Here is a 17614-nt window from a genome sequence, read left to right as displayed (position 1 = left end):
AGCTGATGGCAAATGGCAATAACTGATTTCTCCATTTCACAAGGAAGGAGGCTGCACAGTTAATGAAGCTACTCTGCAGTAAACATTACTGGTGCTTGATCAAACCATTTATGGCACAAACTATTTATGAACAGTGATGGACATGGAATGACCCAGTCATTCATAAAGTAGAACTGATACGTGATTTAAGAATACAAGCAGCTTGAGGCTGAGGAGTGCTGAACTCTCCCTTTGCAATGCACCTGCAGCTCCTCTCTTTTTCTCGATTGGACTGGTATTACTGCTGGTATTTAAAAAATGATTGAGGGAAATTCTTACCATAGGCCTTTGAAGTCCATATATTCCTCTTACCTATTAAAACCAATCTATTTGTTCGTTCATCATCCTCTTTCCATCGGACAGTAGTTTCCTCTAGGTCGTACAGTTCATGAACACCTTGAACTATCACCTGGTGAGGCTTGTCTTCGATAGACACAAGCCCCTGATTAAAAAGATGATCAATTAACAAAAAAGGCATCTGTATAATTAATCTGAGGCATGCTAATGCTGTATAAACAACATGAAAAATAAGAAAACATTCTGCTGTTGTGATTGTAATTACTTTGGGAAAGCAGGCAGGCAGGCAAGCAACACTAGAAGAAAAATATTTCTGGGGCAAGTAATTTTTTTATATCATGTAACCCTCAATTATTTTGTAGCAGTTATGCCTTAAAGAGTTCTTAATATTCCAATCTCAGGTTAAGAACTGTGGGAGACTATTTCCAAATAGAGCAGGCCTTTTGAATTAACAATACTTACTTAACAAGTCCCACTGTTTCAGAGGGTCTGCTCTAGTTGGATTAGCAAATTTAGTTCTATGAATGTGTCACACATCTTAGAAGACAAGTGAGAGGTTAAAAAAAACTAGCCAACAATTTAGGCCTTCCAAAAATCTTTTTTTAAAAAATCTGTCCTGTGACTATTATTATGCCAAGAAATGTGTTACAGTACATTTCTTTCCCACACAATCTGCTAACACCTGAAGTCTCAAACCATCCACAAAATAGCCCCCATCTCTTGCCCCACTGTGTTAGATTAGGCATTTAAGATGTCTTACAAGTGCAAAAGCAACTTTTTGTGTCCCTGAACAAGACACAATTAATGCTTCTGACATTTTTGTTGAAAAAAAAAAAAAGAATACTGAACCTTGAGTCTTATGACTTCCATGGGGTTACCTCTCTTGTCTTTGATGTTCTTCTCCCACAGCAGATTCTACAAAGAGGAAAAAAAAGGACTTTAAGAAAGATGCATGCTTAATAAAATATCATCCCTGAAGAAAGTCATCAAGGGTTCCCTTTACTACTGCTTTATAATGCAAAGGGGGGAAAAAAAAGAAAAGAGAGGTTACTTACCTGTAACCATGGTTCTTCAAGTGGTCATTCTGTGAATTCACACAATGAAGGGTTAAGTCAGCGCCTGCGCGGGTCCCTCGGAACGTTCTCGAGCTCTGTAAAAGAAACATAATTAGGAGTGCCTATACTGCGCATGCTCCGCCCGCCCGAACCTCAGTTCCATTTATCCGCCACTCAAGCAATAATGAAAATAACAGTGCAGTGATAATAACAGTACAGTGACGGATAGTGGGGAGGCCGGGCGGGCTTGTGTGAATTCACAGAATGACCACTTGAAGAACCATGGTTACAGGTAAGTAACCTCTCTTTCTTCAGCGTGGTCTTCTGTGAATACACACAATGAAGGGTGACTAGCAAGCTTGCTTACCGGAAGGTGGGCCGTCACTGTAAGGCAGATGCCAAGACAGCTCTTCCAAATCTTGTTTCCTTTTGAGCCCTCGTGTCCAATCGGTAATGGGAAATGAAAGTGGACACTCTGGACCAGGTGGCCGTCCTGCATATGTCAGGTAAGTCAATCCCTCTTAAGAGTGCCGTCGACGAAGCTACCGCCCTGGTGGAATGGGCACGGAGGCCAGGAGGAGGGGATTGATGCTGGAGCTGATAGGCCAAAGCTATGGTAGTAACCAGCCAACGGGATATTGAGGAGGAAGAGGCTGGGAGGCCCTTTTTATAACCGAAGTAGCAGAGGAAGAGTCTTGGAGATAAGCGAAAGTCTTTGGTGCGGGCAACATAAAAGGAAAGCGCCCTCCTGACGTCGAGGGTATGGAGCATGCGCTCGGTATCGCTAGTGGGCTGAGGAAATAATGTGGGGAGTATCAACGGTTGATTGAGGTGAAACTCGGAAACGACCTTGGGGAGAAAGGAGATATCGGTATGTAGAACAACTTTATCCTTGAAAAATTGGAGGAATGGTTGGTCAGCTCTGAGGGCAGCCAGCTCACTGGCTCTGCGGGCAGATGTGATGGCTACGAGGAACAAAACTTTAAGAGACAACAATTTAAGAGAACAGGTAGCCAGAGGTTCAAATGGAGGATGCATAAGTGCATTAAGGACCAGATGTAAGGACCACTGGGGTACCAACGGTTTCAGCGGTGGACGCAGGTGAGTGACTCCTTTAAGAAAGGTTTTAACGGTGGGATGAGAAAAAAGCCGAGAGGAAGGGGAATCTCTTGGTTGAAAAGAAACAATAGCTGCCAAATACACCTTCAGCGTAGCGGGAGATAACTGAAGGTCAAACAAATAGCGCAGGAACTGCAGCGTGGTGGAAAGGGATGCTGGTGATGCTTGAAGTCCTCTAGAACTGGTAAATTTGAGGAAACTTTTCCATTTGTGAGAATATAACGTGGAAGTGGATGGTTTTATGGAATTCTCTAATATCTCCCTGATCTCGGGGAGATCCTCCACGCAGTGAGGTGTAGCGTGTTCAGGTCCGGATGGCAAACCTTGCCCGCATCCTGAGTGAGTAGGGTTGGAAAGCTGGGAAGTCTCAGAGAGTCTATTGCCAAGTCCATGAGAGTTGGAAACCAGGGCTGTCGAGGCCAGAAAGGTGTCACCAGAATTGCATCTGCTAACTGAAATCGTAGCTGAACCAAAGCTCTCTGAATAAGAGGGAATGGCGGGAACAGGTAGAGTAGACGGTGCCTCCATGAGATCATGAAAGCGTCGCCCATTGAGTTCGTCCCCCGTCCAGCCCTGGACGCATACAGGGGACATTTGGCATTTCGATGGGTGGCAAATAAGTCTATTTCTGGAGTGCCCCATCGATGGCACAGCTGATGAAAGACTGAGTCGTGGAGTTCCCATTCGTGCATCTGGTTCATGGACCGGCTCAACCTGTCTGCAGTCACGTTCTCGGTGGTCGATATGTGGACCGCCCTGAGAAAGATGTGGTTTTTGTAGCACCATTCCCATAGAATTACTGTTATGAACAACAGGGACTGAGAACGCGTGCCCCCTTGTTTGTTTATGTAGTGGAGCGCTGTAGTGTTGTCGGTGACAATCTGGACTCCATGGCCGCGCACCAGAGGGAGAAAGGCGATGAGCGCCTTGAAGACGGCCAGAATCTCTAAATGGTTGATGTGCAGCGTGCGTTGCTGTGGCGACCAAAGCGCATGAACTCGATGTGGACCACAATGCGCCCCCCATCCGGTGGGACTGGCGTCGGTGGTGACCTGAACAGTTAGGCGGAGTGGACGAAAGGGTCGTCCTATCTGTAGATGCGGTGCATATGTCCACCATTGAAGTTGTGAAGCTAGTTCCTGCGTGACAAGGAGGGGTTTCTTGGGATGGTCCCGAAGAGGGTCGAATAGAGATAGGAACCAGACTTGCAGGGACCGTAACTTGAGACGTGCATGCGCCAATGCTGGGGTGGTGGATGACATAAGGCCCAGTAAATGTTGAGCAAGTTTGGCTGGCACTGTTCGTCCGGGTCGGAACTTTGCTATTGCTCTGCGGATTTTCAGGATTCTGTCCCTTGGTAGGAAGATCCTTCCCCTGCGGGCATCGATTGTGGCACCAATATAACTTACTATTCTGGAAGGCCTGAGATGTGATTTTTTGTAGTTCACCGTGAGGCCCAGACTGTTTAGGACATAGAGGGTGAACCTTGTGTCCTTTATGGCCTTTTTGCTGGAGGACGCGACCACTAACCAATCGTCTATGTATGGGAAGACATGGACCCCGTTGAGCCTGAGGTATGCCGCCACCGGGGCCATGCACTTCGTAAAAGTCCGAGGTGCCGTCGCCAACCCGAATGGTAGGGCTAGATATTGATAAATCGTGTCCTGGAAGATGAAGCGGAGGAATTTGCGATGATCGCGGTGAATGGTGATATGAAAATAAGCGTCCTTTAAGTCGATGACTACAAACCAATCGTTTTCTTTTAATAGGTGAATAATGGATTGCAACGTTACCATCCGGAATCGTCGGGGATGCAGGTAAGTATTTAACTCTCTGAGATCGAGGATGGGTCTCATGCCTCCATCCTTTTTGGTTACAGCAAAGTACCTCGAATAGAAGCCATTTGCAATGTCCCTTTTTGGTACCTTTTGGATGGCACCTTTTTGTAGCAAAGAACGAACCTCCTCCTCTAGGACGGGATCGAATGTAGTATACTCTACCCGACCTAAAGGAGGATATTCTGTGAACTCTAGACGGTACCCTGAAGAGACGATGCTTAGCACCCAGGAATCGGTGGTAATGGTGGACCAGTTTGGGAAAAAAGGTAGCAGTCTTGTATCTGGGACGGTAGTTATCTGTGATGGCTCTGAGTCAAAGATATTGCTTGTGTTTTCTCGTAGGCTGTTTGAAAGACTGTCGACGCTGGGATGGCACATGCGAACGGTAAGTAGACGGTGCGGAAGCGGCGGGGGGAGGTCTCGACTGCGGTTGGGTTTTGAACTGCCTATATTGCTGAACCGATTGATTATATTGAGGGGAGGATTTCTTCCATTGGTATCTGCTAAATCTAGGCTGAGGTTGGATGTAATACGATTTGGCAGTTCTTTTAGCCTTATGGAGTTCTTCGAGATGATTATCAGTCTTTTCACTGAAAAGGCCAGAACTGTCAAAGGGCAAACCCTCTACTTTAGCCTTCACATCCTCAAAAATATTTGCAGCGCGCAGCCAAGCATGCCTGCGTAGAGTGACAGCTGTGACCAATATCCTCGCTGCCGCTTCAACGGAGTGTCTAGTAGCAATCCTCTGATGCTTCGAAACAGTCTGCGCTTCCTCGTAGATGTTAAGGAAGGCCTGGCGGGTGTCCTCAGGTATCATCTTCAAACCTGATAGGGTCTTAAGCCACAACTGCTTCTGATAAGCCTCTAGTGCGGTCTGGTGGTTAGTCACACGGAGAATGAAAGAGATGAGAGAGTAGAGACGTCTGCCAATCATTTCCAACTTCTTCCCCTCCTTATTGGTGGGGACAACGTGGGCCCTGCCTGATGGTCTAGTACAACTTGTCTCCACGATAAGAGAATTGGGGATTGGATGCTTAAGTAAAAATTTTGCATCAGTCCCATTGATCTTGTACATATTCTCTGTACGCTTCGCCAAAGGTATGGAGGCTGAAGGATGCTCCCATTGTTCTTTTACTATGTCCAATAAAGCTGGCAAAAAAGGGATGCTAGGGGGCGGGGAGCGGTCCTTATGGATATCACCGAAAATGAGGTCCTCCTGAATGGGGACCGGGTCGTCTACCCGCAGCTTCAAAGTTTTAGCGAGGCGTGACATCATCTGTGAGTAAGAGGTAAAGTCCTCCGAGGGAGATGGGTCGTGTGGGTCACCCGTGTCCGACCCCACAGTCTCCCCTTCTGGCAAATCCTGAGGTTCAGGTTGTGGAGCAGGCTCTGCTTCCGAGCCCGAAGACGGAGAGGAAAATGAAATGTCCTCGTCTGATGAGGAAACACGCCTCCTCTTCCGACGTGGAGATTGCCCCTGCGGCAACGTAGGAGTGGGGCGCTGCGGGGTGGGTGCGTTCGACGTCGAAGGCGGGAGAGAAGGATCAAGCGGAGGCTGTGGCAGCGATGGAAGCTGCGGAGGGTTAGCCTCGGTGTCTCTGCGTCGTCGGCGTCGACGTCTCCTGGGAGGGGTCGACGCGGAAGATGACGAGGAGACGTAGATATAGCGAATCTTGCGCCGCCGCCGATGGTACTCGGGCGACGTCGACGCCGAAGTTGTGGAGGAACGGTGTCGACGACGATGTCTACGTCTCCTGCGCCGGTCCACTGAAGAAGAGTCATCCGACGTCGATGCATATCGATGTCGGGAACGTCCGTGTCTCCCCGCGCCATCCCTGTGAGGGGATCGATGGCGATCTCGGGAGCAGTGTCTCGTCTTTCTCAACCGTTTCCTTGGTGGTGAATGGTGGTGAGAAGACACAGGAGACACAGAATGAGCCGGAGAGCCCTGCCCGCTGAATGCGGGACTGACAGGGGTCAAACCCAAGCTTGCAGTGGTCTGTACAAGCTGGCTTGGCGTTGGTGAAGTAATGCCAAGGGGTAAGAGCGGCTCAACTTGCCGTGGGGGAAGCGGCGCAAACGCTTCAGAAACAGAGTCCTTGTCCCTGGAAGAGTCCTCCAAGATAGGGGACGGGAGGTTGGTGGCTACAGCGGACATTTGCGAAGTGGGGTCCTTAGGTTTAGTCGACCCCTTTGATTTTTCTTTCTTCGCAGGTTTTGCAACTGAGGCTGTCTTGGGGGCGGACTTCTTCTTAGAAGCGGACGACTTCTTTGTCATTTTTTCAGCAGGTACGTCTGCCGCTTTGGAAGTAGAAGGTTGGGGTGCCGAACCCTCTGCATGGGAAGTAGAGGAAGAAGCAGGGAGCTCCATAGAGGAAGGCGTAGAGGCAGAAAGAGCGGTGTTCCACAGGTGTAGTTTTAAGCGCTGCTGCCTCGCCTTCAAGGCGGCCTTAGTAAAAGCCTGACAATGTTCGCAGTTTTGGGGAGAATGGGATTCCCCTAAACAAAAAAGGCACGTATCGTGTCCGTCCTGGAAAGGGATCTTAGCGGAACAACGGACACACCGACCAAAAGGACCAGAGGGTGGAGGCGGCATAGACACCCTAGGAAAAAAACGGCCGGTAAAAAGGGCGGGAAAAGGGGTAACGACTCACAAGAGAGTCGAGGAAAACCGTAGGCACCAGAACCAAATCGTAAGGCTTAAAGAATGTCCGTAACAGTCCAAGGTAAAAAATCCGAGCAGACAATCCGCGAAAATACGATAGAAAAGCGAAAACAGTAAGAGCTCAAGCCGAAAGAACCACTTCACACGGCGGAGAAATGGAACTGAGGTTCGGGCGGGCGGAGCATGCGCAGTATAGGCACTCCTAATTATGTTTCTTTTACAGAGCTCGAGAACGTTCCGAGGGACCCGCGCAGGCGCTGACTTAACCCTTCATTGTGTGTATTCACAGAAGACCACGCTGAAGAAGCTATCTTTCCGATGCAGTGAGGTTTAGGTATCTGGATGCGTAGCCAGAGGTTGAGGGTTTGATTCCGCATGGTGTCTCCTGTAAGAAGAGCCAGCCTGTGTGGCCTTGGGCATGCTGCACAATCCCAGGATGCCTCCAGAAGAAGGGAATGGTAAACCACTTCTAAGTATTCCCTACCTGGAAAATCCTGAAAAAGGGTCACCATAAGTCAGAACTGACTTGATGGCACATGATGATGATGATATAGCACTTACTTGAACAAACACATTTAGGTCTTCTTCCATTGCACTTCCTAGTACTTCAAACGTTGATGTGACAATGCTCTGAAAACAGATATGTAAAAATTTCTATTTCCTGCTTTATCTATCAGGAAAGATAAAGTACATCTTATTGATTAAAAAATTATAGTTCCAGTTCATGATCGTGGGCAAGAAATAAAATTATTCCATAAAATACTAAGAAGATATAAGATATGAAATAGGAAAGCAATTTTCAAATATTACATCCCTGAATTGGAATGTTTCATGATCACATTTATTTTCTGTAATATCGTAGACCCCTTTACAGGCGTATCTCAGTTTACGAATTTAATGCGTTCTCTGTGATGTTTTGTAATATCAAAAACTCACAAACTGAAATGCGGTTTTCCATAGGAATGCATGCTCGGGGGTGGCACTATAAACCTCCCAGGCGCAACGCAAACTTGGTTTGTATTGTGGAAAAAAATTCATAAACTGAGGCATTATTTTCAATGGATTTTTGTTCATAAACTGAAAATTACGTTAACCAAGGCATTCATAAACAGAGGTACCACTGTGTAGCACTGAAATTCAATAATTAAAAGCACACAAAGTTTCAGGAAATGCCCTGATACAGCTGGTCCATTGTGTAAGTTCAAATCTCCTGCTAACATCTCCTTATCAAATAAGAAGTCTGTATTGAAACAACTGGAAAATCTTTGTTGAGTCCCATCTGTGTGTTGGCCACACAGCCTCTCTATACAATACATCACACGTGATGGTGCTGTAGCTGAATCACATTCTGACCACTTATTAGCTAATACCAGTAAGGCCTGTTACAATAGATGCCAACACTTCTTTAGACTAATTTCTGTTTAGTCTACCCGCACAAATGTGAACTAAATGAAATCTCACTTTAATTTCCATCCAGCTTCCCTAAATGCTTGCAAGGAACTCCATAAATACAAGACTTCTATGTGACAAAACATGAATGTAATGTCCTTAAACTGCATCAGATAAAAGTAAGCCTTACATACACTTTCACTAGATACATGATAAACAGAAACCAAACATATATCCCTAACAATAATACTTTCAAATGAAAAAAATATATAGTAATTTCTGTATCACTACTCTCCCTCCCATCTTTCCACTTACTCAGAGGGCTTTTTAACATGCTTCCTGGCCTCCCAAGATGACTGATTAGGTTAGAGAACAGGGAAAGAAAAATAGAATATAAGGGTACGGGACATGCGGACAGTAACAAACACTTGCTTAGCAAATCACACGTAATGTGCAGACACAAGTTTTAAAAAGTAGAAACCTTATCTAGGTGTGGATGAGGCACTTCCTCAAGCTGAAGTCTCTGCTGTAAACTTAGAAAAAGCAAAATATATTTAGTGTTACACTGAACAGAAACACAAAATATCTGTCATTCATCTTGTGAATATAAAGTTTGTAAAAATAGATTTTGCTAAGCATTAAGCATAGCAATCAAAGGTAAATGGCTCATGGTAAGATCAGGATAAGGCAAAAATCCCCTGGCTATCCCCTTTTACTTCAAGCAATGGAAACTTTTAATAGTGGTTCAGCTGTTCCCTGCCCCCCAATTCCAGCCCTCACTTCAGGCCACAGGGCAGCTAACAATGGATGGATGCTGTATGAAACTTTCCCCAGCTACTATCTGTGTAGTTGTTATTGAGACAGCTGCATGAAAGGTGACAGTGCAACTGAAACAGGTATCTACTTGGTACCTGTGACATCACTGATTAAACTAGATTCAGACCTCACCAGCCCATTCAACTTTCATGTACTGTTTTATAGTTAACTATTTGAGAATTAATCTTTTGTTATCCCATACCTTTTGTAGAAGTGGTGACAGAACAAGGTTCTTAAAGGTGTTGGCTAAATTGCTCAAAATGGTTGCATAACACATGCAAGCTGAATTCTAAAACAGCATGTAAAACTCCTATGTAAGAGCGAACAACTCTGCTGATAAACCACACAACCTAAAATTACAATCTTACCTTTCTCCTGACATGCTATCAAAAGCGTGGAGATCTAAGACATCACAGAGATCAACTCTGAGGAGAAAGTGTAACAAAGTTCATTTCTTCAATCCTTAAACCACTTTACACACAAGAAAAAAATATTCAAATACACATATTAAGAACATAAGCAAGTCTATTCTTTCAATTATGACCCGTTATATTTGGATTTTATACTGTCTTTAGTGATCCAAACCTTTGCCTTCATTAAAAGAAAAGGCAGCATGAGGAAGGAATGTCAGAGCTGGAGAAGTGTATTTCTGTTACAAGCAGTGAGGAGCTGCTGAGCCCCTAAGTCACACCAAGCAGACATAACGTGAAATCATAGCTTCTTCTGTAAGAACGAATACACAAGCCCGAGGTTGCCCATCACTCATTCTCTAAGACAGAAACTGTGGTTTCCTGTAACATAACAACCATGGCTCCATAAAACTCAAACTGAGTTAGCTATCCTGGCCATCATTAGTTGCTCATTCCAACTTTTTGAAAACAGAAGTTTCTGAGCTATCCTGGAGAACTGACAATGCACTTTTTGTTGGCAGGGAAAAAGTACCACAGCTACCATAACAGCATTTCATTTCTCTTCAACTATGATAGCATTTGTCTTTAAATGGTTCATGGGTTGAGAACAACTCCTTAAGTGTGCTAACCTGCACACCCGACAACTACATTCCTGATCTACCGGTAATTTTTAAAATAAATTTATTTGACAAGCAGCCACAAATAATGGTCCTTGGAAAATATCCTTTTCTGTGGATATTTTATGAACTGACCAGCATCTCCTACCAAGCCCTACTGCTAGTCTGAGATGCTGAGGCCTTTTGATTAATGCAAGTTAAGTATTTTGGCAATATAAATGATGCTTTTCATAGAGTGTCATGCTGATAGAATAACTCTCAACAGAAAGGCAATAAATGGGTAATGCAATACCCCTAAGAGTTCACAAAGAAAGGTGAACTACAGTATTTTATGTTTGAAGCCCATCTTTAAAGAAACTGAAAAGCTGAGGTGTAAAGTTGTTGAAGCTATTTTAACACATTCCCTCTTTCTACCTTAACAAAAGAAAGAATCATAGAGACAGTAATCCATATAAACTAACATGACAGTCACTACAAAGAAGAATTTTCATAGAGCAACTCTTTAGCAGCAGGGCATAAAGCCTCCAGCATGGAGCAGCTTGCAAGCAGAATTTCTAATAAGTTATATCAATGGATCTGTTAACAGGATTAAAATATTTGGAAATGCGGTATTCAGCTGGTGACTTTTAAAAAATACTGAAATAGATGGGATTCCTAAGTAGACTCACTAACAGAAAAGCATGATTAATAGACTTTGGTATAGTGGCTATGTGTGTCTAAAAAGCAAGGAGAATACTGTATAGGTTTATTATACGTGACACTTGATACCCATTTGATTCTCTATCACCCCTTCCATAAAATATATCCAAAATGGACGGTAGATGCAAAGAACAGATTACAACTGCTACACAATCTTCCACTGTCCTTGTATGCAAAATGAGAAGAAATACTTCTCAGAACAAATAAAGACATTTAATATGAAAAAAAAATCTTAATGCATGTGGCTGACTGATTGGGACAGGTAGACACCAAAGTGTTGCTTTTGCATTCTTGGAATGGCTGTATATCAGTGCAGAGCAGCAGTAGCTACCTCATAGTTTATCTACATAAGGAGACTAGGTGGAGCTGTCCTAGCAATCCATTAGCACGTGGACAAGCTTTGCATGTTCCCTTTAGGTTTTTATTCTTTTCCAAATGAACATTTCCATTTCCGATGGGTCTTGGGAGGCTGGTTGCTTTTTTGGGGGGTTCTCCCCATCTCTGATGGGTACTGCATGCTTCCCTTGCTTTTTCCTTTGTTTTCTTTGTATTTCTGACCTGCCCCCTTTGTTCTCTGTGCATTTCTGATATGCTCCGTTTGTTTTCTGTGCATTTCCAATGGGTCTTGCATGCTTGATTCCTTTTCTTCCCCCCTCCCCCTTCAGCCAGAAGGGATTAATCATGTTTCCAATGAGTCTTGCAATGATTTTTTTTTGGCGATTTTTTTTCTTTGGCCAGAACGGATTAATTACATTTCAATGCATTCCTATGGGAAATGGTGCTTCGACTTACGACCATTTCGAGTTACGTCCATCTTCTGGAACGGATTATGGTCGTAAGTCGAGGCACCACTGTACGGACAAATAAAGCAACAGTTTTCCCCATCCTGTTTGTCTGATATATTGACATTTATTCAAGCCTTTTAGCAGAATTATGAGCACAAAGATTTGGGGCTTTGATCCATGTATCCTGTCTGGACACTCAAGATACCCCATCCCAAGAAATATAAGAAAAGAAAATAAATATGAAAAATATATTGGCCAGTTATTGTTTGTAGGCCATTACGTCGCTTTCCTTGGTGAAGATATATTTAAGAACAAGATGGAGCAGTCATAATTTTGAGGAAAGTTAGGACCCACCAGTTATGCTGCATATTCCATTACCTTGATCGACGAGTTTCTAAAATTTTGGCAAGTCCATTAATTGACCTAATATAATTGAAAATGTGTGAGAAAAAGCCAGTTAGGATGTAGCAGGTGCATACATACTCAGTTTATATATATAGGACTGAAACATAGTACCTGAAGTACAAGATTCAGTGCAATCTGGAACTCTAAATTGGAAGGATGTACACATTCTCAATAACAGAAAAGCACCAGCAACCCTACATGCCCTGCTCCCAGTCAGCAAAGATCTCAGCTACACGAAATAAAAGGAGGTTCTTGGCCTTGTAATACACCACAATTCACATCTCATTGGATTTCTCAGCTACATATCCTGGTGCAATCTAAGATCAGAAGGATCTCTAATTCATTCAGCTATGGAACTATGAGATCTGAGAAAAAAAAATCTACTCTTATAGAAGCAAAAGTATCCATTTAAAAGAAGTAAAAAAAACCCTCTAGACCCAAGGAGCAATATAGCTTTTTCAATTCAATGCCTCTTTTTCATTGAGGGAGGTCCATGAAGTCCGAACTTGCTGAAAAAGTGAAAGCCACCATACTGGTCATAGCAATCCAACAAAACAACATGTGGCTTTACTGCAGCTCCTCCTATACTTTTAACTACTATAAAAGCTGCCAGTCCCTTTCCTGCCCTTCTCCCCACAGCCTCACCTCAGCTAAACCACAGGCCAGTTTATCAAACCAATATCCTTTTGTCACTTTAACTCCCAGAATCCCTGACTAGCTGGCAGGAGCTTCTGAGAGTTGAAATCCAAAACATCTGGAGGACCAAAAGTAGGAAACCACAGTACTTTAGTGTACTTTTAACCAAATTTATCACAGACCCTCAAATGTGCTCACTGTTCACTTTTAAGTATTCCAGAGTGATAATCACTTCATTCCTCGAAACTGTTTGTATGTCTTTAAATGAGGACTGTGATACATCTTAACACCCAAGAATTTAAAAAAGCTTATGTAGTCACTACACAGCCATAATGAAGCATTATCGGATTCTAAAAGATCTCCTCTATAGAGAATTAGTGCAGGGAAATTGCCCCAGAGGGAGACCACAGCTGCGATACAAGGATATCTGCAAGCGGGATCTGAAGGCCTTAGGAATGGACCTCAACAGATTGGAAACCCTGACATCTGAGCATTCAGCCTGCAGGCAGGCAGTGCATCATGGCCTCTCCCAATTTGAAGAGACCCTTGTCCAGCAGGCCGAGGCAAAGAGGCAGTCCCGAAACCAGGAAAATCAGGGAGCTGGACAGGGGACAGACTGTATTTGTCCTCAGTGTGGAAGGGATTGTCACTCTCGCATTGGCCTTCTCAGACACACTACAGTGGACACTGTTCCAAGACCTCTATGCAGAGCATGTTACCATAGTCTCTCGACACTGAAAAATGCCTACCAAACAAACAAAATAGCCACCATGCAGTGTGTAAATAACAATTAAGCACCCACCTGATAGACAAAGGAGGACATCTTAACATGTGTCACAGCAATACTTCAGTGTGAAATTTCAAATGCCATCAGCCTTGCAAAGGAAACAGTAAGTATTCAAACAAAAGTCTACCAGGCACTATAGCTTATCTGTGCTTACCTGACAACTGTTCTCAGTTTCATCAATGATTCTTGTGAAACCAAATCAATCTTATTGATGATTACAAAATCTGCTAGTGCAATCTGTCTACAGAAGAAAAAATGAATAAATAAATGGGCAGTCCACCCGTATACTCTGTATTATCTGTTAACACAAATTAGACTTTTAATCTTTTTTTTTTTCAAGACCAGGGTGGTACTATGATGTTCACACAATTTTATTTTTAAGCTATTCAAATACAGCACTAAATATTTATATCATTATTTCATAACATGGGGATCTCACACTATCATCCCAAATACATGTACTAGGAAGCAAGGTAAAATGAAAATTATGGTATTTACTTCCTAGCAGACATACTTTTTAATGATGTAATATTATAGAAAGCAACTTAAATGGTCTCAGAACCATAAAGAAAAGAGTACCCAAACTATGCATCAAGGGAAAAATATGCATCCAAAAGAGGAAATTCTTAAATAAATTAGTGCAGACCTATTCTCTGATTCTGATACACTATACCAAAGCACTGACTCAGAATGCTATTTTAAGAACACCCAATATTTAAGTAAATTGGGTTTATTTTTTAACCTTCAGCAGGAGTGCCAACTGCTGTACAAATACAGTGGTGTCTCACATTACGATGTTAATTCGTTCCAGCGAAATCGCTGTAGAACGAAAACATCGTAAAGCGATTTTTAAAAGCCCATAGAAACGCACTGAAACCCGATTGATGAGTTCCTATGGGCTTGAAACTCACCGTCCAGCGAAGATCCTCCATAGCGCGGCCATTTTTGCTGCCCGTGCAACGAGGAATCCGTCCCAGAAAACAGCAGTCGGCCATTTTTTTTACCCAGCGGCCATTTTGAAACCGCCGATCAGCTGTGCGAAAATCGTTTTGCAATAATCGGTTAGCGAAGCAGGGAACCGATCATCACAAAGAAAAAAAAAACATAGGAAACATTGTTTTCCGATTGCTTTTGCAATCGCAAAAACTTCGTTGTTATGTGATTTTGTCGTAAAACGAAGCGCTTGTCTTGCAAGGCACCACTGTATAGTTATCTGCCTTGGAATCCATAACATCAAGCTTGGTTTACTACAAGCTTCTTAGTGTGTACAGAGCTAATTCTATGACCCATGCAGTTGCATTCAGATGTCACTATTACACTATATCATACATTGTTAAAACAGTACTGTTGCCCACACCATATAAAATGAAGAATTAGAACAGAAACAGAGCTAACATTTAAAAATCCAGGAGGGATGGCCACGATGAAGCAATCCACAGTACACAAACAGAAGTCAGTAAAGTCTATAAACTAAACCCAATCTTAGTGTGCTGGAGCTGAAGCAGTGTGGGCTATGTATTCAGAGAAATGCAAGATGGAGTCAGACAGGTTCTGTGTGAAGATGATTTGAGACACACTGGAATGTGTTTTTCTAAGTGTTATGAGAGTGTTTTTCTGAAGACCAGTACAGCCTGGTTCGAGATAAAGCTGAAGGTCAGACAAAGAGGCCTGTGAAAGACTCTATATTCCGAGCTAATTGGAGAATCATTTCCCTCATGGGAAATGAGGGTGGAGGAAGGTGTAACAGCCCCTTGAGACTAATTGGTCAACAGCCATGAAGTGTCAAGAAGGGAGGAGTTAGAGAACGTAGAAAATAGACAATGGGTTATGTTAGAGAAGTTTGATTCCATGATGATGGGAGAGAAAAAGAACTTGATGGTTTGAGCATGTGGCTTGAAGGAGAAAGAATATAAGTGGAGAGAAAGAAGGGGGGGGCTAGGCCACCTTAGTAGTTTTTTTATTTTAATGGGGATTAGTTATTTTATTTTTATTTAATTGTTCGATTTATATCCCGCCCATCTGGTATATTCTAGCACTCTGGGCGGCTTACAGAATATCAAAACAATTAAAAAACATAAAAACATTAGCATACAACAATAACAAATAGTGCAGGAATAAATAAATATTAAATAATAAATAGCAAAGCAAAAGAAATCAGTAGCTGACAGGAGGGAAGGCCTGGATGTACATCCATGTTTTAAGCTGCCATTTGAAACTACCCAGCGTAGGGGCCTCGCGAATCTCCAGAGGAAAGTTGTTCCAAAGGCGAGGAGCCACCGCCGAGAACGCCCGGCTTCGAGTCTTTTCCCTCTTTTATTTAACTGCAATAATCTTTGAATATGTTAAAGCTTGAGCAATATAAACTGATTCTATGAATCTCTATTTTTCTAATAAAAATAATTATAAAAATTCTTACAAAGGAATGGTCTCTTGAACAGCAGGGTCTGGCTAAATCTAGGAGGTGGTGAGGGCCACAAACTAGCTATCTTTAAGAGTCCTACCTAACTGAGCTGTTGTGAGTTCTAAGGAATCACAAATCCTGTGTGTCTGGACTTGCAAAGTGTTCTTTTAAGGTCAGACTTGTTCAAGGGGCTTACGCTACACATTGCTGAGGTCTTGGGACTTACCTCAGCGCAAAGGTGGTAGGTAAGTGGCCTGTCAAACTCTCTGACCGAGTGCTAAGCGCTCCTTAGGGAGGCTTGGGCACCACACCTGGCAATGTCACATGTCAGTCAAGGTTTTTACCGGATTTAGTTAGATAGAAAACTGTCATAGTACTGATACCTGGCTGCTTCATTGATGAGGCCACTGGGTTTTTCTTCTCTCAGATGCTAAAACAAGATTTTTTGAAAAGACAATCAAAATTTAAAATTACTGATTAATTTTACAAATTACATCATTGACAAATAGTGAAGCCACCTTATACAAGCAATAATCTGGATATCATTTAAATTAAACTGAGAATTGAACAATGAATTAAAAGGAAAAGGCCCGATATTGGCCAAGCCCAGTATCCTGTTGAAAATGTCTAGAGTGTTAACGGCTAACTTGTAGTGTTTTACAGTCTGTGGCAGGCTGTTGAGCAGGTCACAGATCACCCCCTGTTGTTTTCAGCAGGGTTTGCTGTATGCATGCTCTGGAAACAGCCCACCGCTCAGGCAACAAAATCTCATCCATCAAAGTGGATGAGATTTGATCCATTGGCAAGTTTCAAATTTGGGTTAGAATCTTATTGCCCTCTTCCACTCATGCCACAGTCTGAGTACTATCTACCATTGGAAACCTCGAAAAGGGACTTGACAACTCATTATTATTGTTTCAAGACTAAATTTGAATATAGAAATTGTTCTAATGTAAACATATACTATTTCAGACAATACAAGTGCAGAAGCTGTCAATACCTTTCTTGAACCACTGAAACAAATACATTGCGAGCTTTCCATGGTAACCCATCTTCCTCCATGGTCCAATAAAGGTACTGCCTGCTTCTGCATTTGTATTGTCTATTTGGAAAGACCACACAGCCTTTTACTGATATATTTTTTCAGTATTTCTCAACATGTAAATGGGACAACAAGACATTTTACCTCCAACTAAGTCATAGTTTTTAATATATTTATACATGGCCACATCTTTGAAAAGAAGCATCCTGTTGTATAATATCTATACATTTCCCTGACTTCTCCAGTCAAAATTATTTTCTGTCTAAACAGCCTGAAGACCTTGGAGAATAGGAGGACTACACAGGACCTCTTCTTTGACCTTTTCTTTGTAATTCCACATTCATTGATTCTTTTACATGAAACACTGCCAGGCTTTGTGGATTCGTAAAAAGCAGCGCCAGTGATGTCGATTTAGATCCTCAGAGTTGTGACCTGCCAGTTCAAGTTGTCCAATCGTTTGCCTTTTGATTGAAACATGAATATTTCAGATTGCTGGGTGACAATCCCATTAGAGTGACAGTCCATGATATCAATTATCACTTCAGTTTCAATTTGGCTTTCTAGCCACAGGGTAGTTTCTCCACTTTACATGGACTAGGTTGGATCTCTGAAGC

The 17614-nt window shown here is 42.8% G+C and overlaps 1 protein-coding gene across 4 annotated transcripts in view; it reads right to left on the bottom strand.

Annotated features, from left to right (window-relative positions):
• LOC110085456 (zinc-regulated GTPase metalloprotein activator 1A-like) overlaps nucleotides 1-17614 on the bottom strand; it is a 35906-nt gene that overhangs the window by 739 nt on the left and 17553 nt on the right. For 2 of the 4 annotated variants that reach the window (XR_002301637.3, XR_013541505.1), the window contains exons 8-15: nucleotides 16342-16388; nucleotides 13712-13798; nucleotides 12108-12152; nucleotides 9587-9643; nucleotides 8884-8935; nucleotides 7575-7643; nucleotides 1215-1251; nucleotides 352-481 (exon numbers count right to left, since the gene is read on the bottom strand). Coding sequence is in view for 2 of the 4 variants with exons in the window: in XM_020805660.3 (XP_020661319.3) it covers nucleotides 352-481; nucleotides 1186-1251; nucleotides 7575-7643; nucleotides 8884-8935; nucleotides 9587-9643; nucleotides 12108-12152; nucleotides 13712-13798; nucleotides 16342-16388 (553 nt within the window). In the remaining 2 variants the exon portion in view is untranslated. Of the gene's footprint in view, nucleotides 1-351; nucleotides 482-1185; nucleotides 1252-7574; nucleotides 7644-8883; nucleotides 8936-9586; nucleotides 9644-12107; nucleotides 12153-13711; nucleotides 13799-16341; nucleotides 16389-17614 lie in introns of all 4 variants that reach the window. The other 2 variants (XM_020805660.3, XM_020805661.3) reach the window with 1 other exon arrangement.

The sequence above is a fragment of the Pogona vitticeps genome, chromosome 2 (genome assembly GCF_051106095.1).
Source record: "Pogona vitticeps strain Pit_001003342236 chromosome 2, PviZW2.1, whole genome shotgun sequence".
NCBI classification, from domain to species: domain Eukaryota; kingdom Metazoa; phylum Chordata; class Lepidosauria; order Squamata; family Agamidae; genus Pogona; species Pogona vitticeps.
This window is presented reverse-complemented; position numbering and strand designations above follow the sequence as displayed.